The sequence below is a fragment of the Mesocricetus auratus genome, unplaced genomic scaffold, assembly GCF_017639785.1.
Source record: "Mesocricetus auratus isolate SY011 unplaced genomic scaffold, BCM_Maur_2.0 Super-Scaffold_100013, whole genome shotgun sequence".
NCBI classification, from domain to species: Eukaryota; Metazoa; Chordata; class Mammalia; order Rodentia; family Cricetidae; genus Mesocricetus; species Mesocricetus auratus.
In genome coordinates, this window is record NW_024429196.1 from 49852944 (window position 1) to 49859155 (window position 6212).

At 34.1% G+C, this 6212-nt stretch overlaps 1 protein-coding gene across 1 annotated transcript; it reads left to right on the plus strand.

The window, feature by feature from the left end:
* The first annotated feature begins 344 nt into the window (after nt 1-344).
* On the plus strand, nt 345-5790 carry LOC121143736 (prolactin-2A1-like). Its single transcript, XM_040756203.1, has 5 exons — nt 345-375; nt 2205-2380; nt 3713-3817; nt 4562-4741; nt 5599-5790. Exons 1-5 carry the CDS (start codon nt 345-347, stop codon nt 5788-5790), a joined length of 684 nt encoding a protein of 227 aa, XP_040612137.1.
* Nucleotides 5791-6212: the final 422 nt, after the last annotated feature.

The following is a 6212-nucleotide window of genomic DNA, read 5'->3' on the forward strand; positions in this document are numbered from 1 at the left end:
ATGGACACTTTGGGCACCGTAAGTAATTCACATGTTTTAATGGAACAGAGTTTACTGTTATGATATGCAATGTAATTTGGACTCCAATCACATACTTAGAATAGAGAATAAGATATAGCTATACACTGTTAATCAGCATGGCAATTAGACTGTAAGCAGCCCCTGAGGGGGAGAGTCCAGGTATCCTCTACTTGGACTTGCATATTACTTCCTCCTGCCCCTGGCAATACATAGCCTTGGGCATAGTGTGAAACACTATATAGGAGAGAAAATTAACTGAAGGTAGACTGCTGTAGTGAAGATTTCTTGAGTCAGTAGCCGTGCTGTTGGGAGACTCCTTCAAGATGCAGCTATCTCTAACTTATCCAGGTATCAGTAAGTAACTTCATTAATGATCATTCAAATGAAAACCATACTCATTGCATTGTTTGACAGAGCTGGATTGAACTGTTCCTTTTTTTAAATTTTTGGTGCTATTTTTACTTTATGGTCTTATGGTTCTCAAGCTTTAATGGGACACTTTAGAGGTAGAGCTATCCTTAATTCAACTATGGTCCTATAGTAACTCTTCTCCAGAATTCCCCCAGTTGACGTTAAACACTGAATTATTTTTTAATTAAACTGGTTCATACATATTTGTTGTTGTTGGACTTTTTGTGATTGGTGTATGTGCGTGCGTGCATGCGTGTGTGTGTGTGTGTGTGTGTGTGTGTGTGTTATTGTTCTCATATATGCAGTGAATGGAAATTTGTCCATACCTTACCTAGGGAAGTAAAGTCAGGAGGAGGTGAGAAATGTTTTCTAATTATTTCTATAGAAAACAATTGCACAGTGAACTGTTGCATATAGGTTCTGACAGACAAGTCTTTCCTGGAGACATCCAGCAATGGCTAGAATCATTTGTGCACTGCCTTAGTTGACCTAAGTAGAAAAGAAGAATAGCACCTGTGTCTAGTGGCAAAGAACAGCAATGAGTCTGTTGAACCATGAGTGTTGAAGAGAGTTCCAGAACATGGGATGATTCACATCATAGAGCAAAACATGTAAACATTGATATTTCCAGTCAGAGTAAAACAACAAGACTGGATACAATTTATTACAACTACAGAAGGAATAGTATAACATGTTCTTGCTTCTGGGTCTTTCTTAACTTGAATGAACTTAATCATATTTTCAGGTTTGTCGATATACTGTACAAAGCTAACAGATGCGACTCTATATACTTTTGATAATTTCAGTCAAGCAAAGTACTCTTTAGTACAAAGGACACGTTGCTAATACTTACCTTTACTTTCTTGATAGTACTTCCAAGTAAAATGAATTGTTAATAACCAAAACTTTGATAAAAGCAAACTTTTGAAATTTATGAAGTTATAAGCCAAAAATCATTATTTTCCTTTTACTCCTCTTAGATTGTAAAAATCTTTCAGATGATAAATTAAAGCTATTCATATATGTTTATATTTATCTTACACATAAATATCTCTCATGTATAGAATAGATTTAAAAACTTTTATGATTTTGAACAGTTTACTTCTATACTAGGAATTACCAAAATAACTCTTAATTTTATTTTGAAAGAGTTTTTTGACAGTTTTAGTTATTTTTAATGCTTGGTTTATGTGTTTTCCATATAGAAATCTTCTTAACTTTCTAAATTTCTGAAGTACATTTCCAATTGCATTTATCAAGCTTCTGGGGATTGGTAGTTTTATCAGACTGGTGTCTCTGGAGATGTATAAACTTTCTATTTTTGTACATTGATGTTGACTCATAATGTTGAGACTATAAATCATCAATATGTTATTGTTCTTTTTGCTCTTTTTTTAAAAAATGAGTTGATCATGACACCAATCCATCTCATTACAAAACACTTCTTGACTTTTACACAAAGTAAATAAACGACATAAAATCAACTTCTTAATGCCTGCATTATCAATGTGTAGCTGTGTAGAATGTTAACAACCTGCTACAACACAAAGCCTCAGGTGCTGTGTCAAAAGACACTCCTTTTACAACATATGAATATGCGAAAGTGTAATCCTCGAATTGAATACTCTCATTGGAAAATGTTCATCATTCTCACAAATTAAATCTAACAATTTGTACAAAGAAGGACACTGTTAGCAAAGATTTAAATTGATAATATCACTGAAGATAAACTCATATTACTAGATCTCAGAGTCATTATTCTCCTTTAACAGGGACACTGCTTCTACTGCTGATGTCCAACCTGCTCCTGTGGGAAGATGTGTCCTCATTGCCCAGCTGTACAATACGAAATGGGCGCTGCTTTGCTTCTCTGGAAGAAATGCTTAATCTAGCAGTCAGTTTGTCTCAGGACATAAGTAAACAAGCATTTGAAATGTTCACTGAATTTGTAAGTACTGCCCGCTGATTCATGACTTCCTACCAAACTCTCTTCTATTAGATTGTTTAGGTTATAGTATAATCTACAGTGTAAAGCATCATGAACCAAAATAGGGCAGTCTCGGGGGATGTCAGATACTTGTCAAAATACAATTTATTTTTCTCCACTTCTAGACCTTTATTTTAATTTATTATCATGACAAGAATATACATGGGCATGCTGAGTAAAGGTTTGATTCTCTTTCAGTGTATCTGATGGACTAGTCTTTTTATGAATTATCCAACTTTGGATTCTGCATTATCTTATAAAGGAGACTAGTGACTTGTAAACATTAAACAATGTTAACAGCACAGAGACTATGTGAGGGGGAAAAAGGAAATTAATATTCGACTTCTTATTCACAAATATAATTAACAATTTTAAACTATTACAGATACGTGATTTAATAACACGGGGTCTGATGCAGGATAATATGTCAGGTATTCATGTTGAAGGTATCTTTAGGGCTTTGTGGTACTTGTAATCGTGTTGAGGAAATGACAATCATCTGTACAATGATGGACTTGTAAGAAGCTGGCTCAATATGAATGTTCTAAGTGACCCAATAGAATATGTAAATGGTAGAAACAGTAACATATCAAGAAATTTTAGGAATATATAGCCTTTAAAAGATTCCTAACATTTACTTGACATATTATTGTTTCTGCCATTTACATTTCCTGAGGGGTCACCTACAACATTGAGAATCATCCTAAAAATCCATTCAAGCTACCAAATATGTCATTAATAGTAGTTTTAAATAGTAGACAATTTACACAAAGAGGTTTAGAAAAACAAAATGCATAAAAAATAATTAAATATTGATTAGTATACAAAATCAATTAATTTCCCATTTTAATTGGCTCTTGACTTAATAGTTCCCAGTAAATTATCCATAGGGTTTAATACTTGTTTGGACATAGTCACTGCAATAGCTTTTTGTATTCCTAATGAACTAAATGAGGGATACTTGTATAGATGACAACCAAGGTATTTCCAAGTAAAGTTGTTTGCCATGGTATTTGCTACAAATGATTTATTTTTAAAAATTGCCAGTTTTTGTTGAATAAGAAATCTAAGAATAGTAAATAGGAGGGAGTTTGGGAAATTTGAAAGTACTATAAATAGAAAACAAGACTACCGATTAAATGTAAAATGTAATTAAATGGTTAATTTCCTTGTATATTAATTTCACTTGTAATATTTTATTTTTAAAATTAAGCATCTATAAAGTACATTAGTGTGTTGATTCATTTACACAATTTCCAGTCATCAAGTAAATATAGATTTTATAATTTCCAGAATAATCAGTATGGGCAGAGCCATCAGCTCATCAACAAGAACTTCAAAAATTGCCATACTTCTCTCAGTCTTCCAAAGCGCAAGAGTAAAGCCCTGAAGACCCATGTGAGTCTCTACCCATGGCATTTCTTTCTCCAAATCCATACACTGGCTTTGCCATACTATAAGTTATTAGAGTCAATATATTGAGTATGATAGTCATATCTGCAAGAAATGGACAGGGAATGAGCAACAAAAGGAAATTTTACTATGTGATTCATAAAGTGTAAGGAATATCTGTCAAGTAACATTTAAATGAACTATAAATCATTTATAGAAAGGACCCTCAGTCAGTGCCAAACCTTAAGGATCTATATATTACATAGAAAAATTTAAAATATAATTGACACTCATTGTTAGGTGAAGTAATGTAGATTTATGTGACACTAATGTATTTGTATTAATGTGTTGATAATGGACCCTGTGTTGACAGCTCTATACATTGCTATCTCGTTCACCAAGTCTTCTTGGTACCTCTGGTTTTACTTATGTTTCTGATCCCAAGTGTTGATTCCTAAATGATTCTTCTGCATTTACCCATGTCAGCTAAAAGAGTACAGTTAACATTATAAATGTTTCACAGTTTGTAACCATTCCCACTTCATGCTGACAAGGCTACATATAGTGCAAGTATCCATTAACTCCTAATCCTTATCATATCATGCTCTGATTTCCTGACATAAATGATCTCATGATAATTTAATTTGAACATTATTGTTACACAACCCCATACTTGAACAAAAACTATCTGTGTATAACACTGTTGTTTTTCACTTGTTTTAATATGATTGTTCAAATATGGTTACTTAGCCAATCGTCCTATTGAAATTAGTGGAAAGTTCATTGGCCTCCTGGAAAGACCCTCTCTACCACCTAGTGAAAGAAATGCCTTCCTTGGGAGATGTGCCTGCTACTATCCTCTCAAAAGCCAAAGAGATTGAACAAAAGAACACTGGACTCCTGCAGGGGATCAGGAGTATTCTTAGCCAGGTGAGCAGTCCTTTTACTTTTCTTAATAGATGAAGTGACCAGGGCAAGGAGAATTGAGTTTTGACTATGGACACCCCCATGGAGGGCCTCACCCTCCCTGGGAGAATGAGGGGATAACAGGGGGGGTTGGGGAGAGGGCACGGGAGGAGGGGAGGGAATGGGAGAGGGACCTGGAACTGACTTGTGAAGCAACCTCGTTTCTTATCTAAATTTAAACTGGAAAATAAAAAAATAAAATAAAATAAAATAAAAAAAGAAAAAATGTCTCTTTACAAAAGAGAACCATAGACATTGAAATGTATCACACAAACACACTATTGAAGGGGAGACTGGTAATTCTAACTATCTGAAGGGTGTGTCACTCATAATTTCACTTCCTAAGTACCTCAGAGGAAAACATCTGCTTATCATTTATATTGGGACATGAACCTTTGTAGTCCAAAAGTCATTCACATGGGCACATGGGCAGATATCTTAGCATGGTTATCCCTTGAATATGTGCATCTTAAATGGCTAAGAGCATGGGTCACTGAATCTCAGGTTTGGGTTGTATACATTATATGAAGGAATGATAATGTCAATGGTAAAAAAATGATAACATTTCAATATAAGATCCTATTTAGAAAAAAAAGGGTAATTCAGTCCATTCCACAACTTCTGCAATACTTAATCATGCAGAAAATGCATACATTGATTTGTCACAGTTTTGGTACCTTGATTCAACTCTCATGAATATCCATAGGTTTAGCTGAGTTAAGCAATCCTTACTCCTCAAGTATTCATTCCTGATTATAAAAAGTTATGCATCCCTAAATACTAAGATATAACTGATTGTTAACTCTGCTTTTGATGATCAGATTCAAAGTAGAATTGATGGAAATGAGAACTACCCTGCCTGGTTTGGACTGGCATCCTTGAAGTCCAAAACTGAAGATGTTCGCCATTATGCATTTTCTAATCTGATCCACTGCACAGGCCAAAATGCTCAAAAGGTTGAAACTTCTCTCAAGATTGTGAAGTGTAAAATATTAAAACAAAAAACCTGCTAACCCCTTTCCATTACATCTCTTTCTGACATGTGGCTGGGTGATATGTTGATGTAAAACTTCCTTTTACTTTTCCTCTTTTGATTGCATGCTGGTATGATTGTTATCATCTTTTAAAATAAAAACAGACTCCATATACGAGAATGTCTGAGAAGTCAATTGTCACAATTGCTCTGCTTCATTTAATTTTTAAATAACTCTATTCATTCCATTAAATGTTCCCATGAAATATTTCACAAATAACACAAGTTAGGCATGTAGCTAATATATTTCTTTTTTAAAATAAAATTTATTTAAATTAGAAGCATTCATATTTTACATATCAATCCCAGTTTCCTCTCCCTCCCATCCTCTCATGCCTCTCATCCATCTCTTATACACTCCCCAGGAAGGATGAGGTCTTCCTTGACGGATCATCAAAATCT

What these genes read in the sequence shown, in the direction of transcription:
- LOC121143736 (XM_040756203.1), top strand. Translation starts at nt 345, where the DNA reads ATGCAGCTATCTCTAACTTATCCAGGTATCA. An exon ending in TCTAACTTATCCAGGTATCA is followed by an intron (nt 376 to 2,204) that starts GTAAGTAACTTC and finishes CTCCTTTAACAG; the next exon opens with GGACACTGCTTCTACTGCTG. An exon ending in TTGAAATGTTCACTGAATTT is followed by an intron (nt 2,381 to 3,712) that starts GTAAGTACTGCC and finishes TATAATTTCCAG; the next exon opens with AATAATCAGTATGGGCAGAG.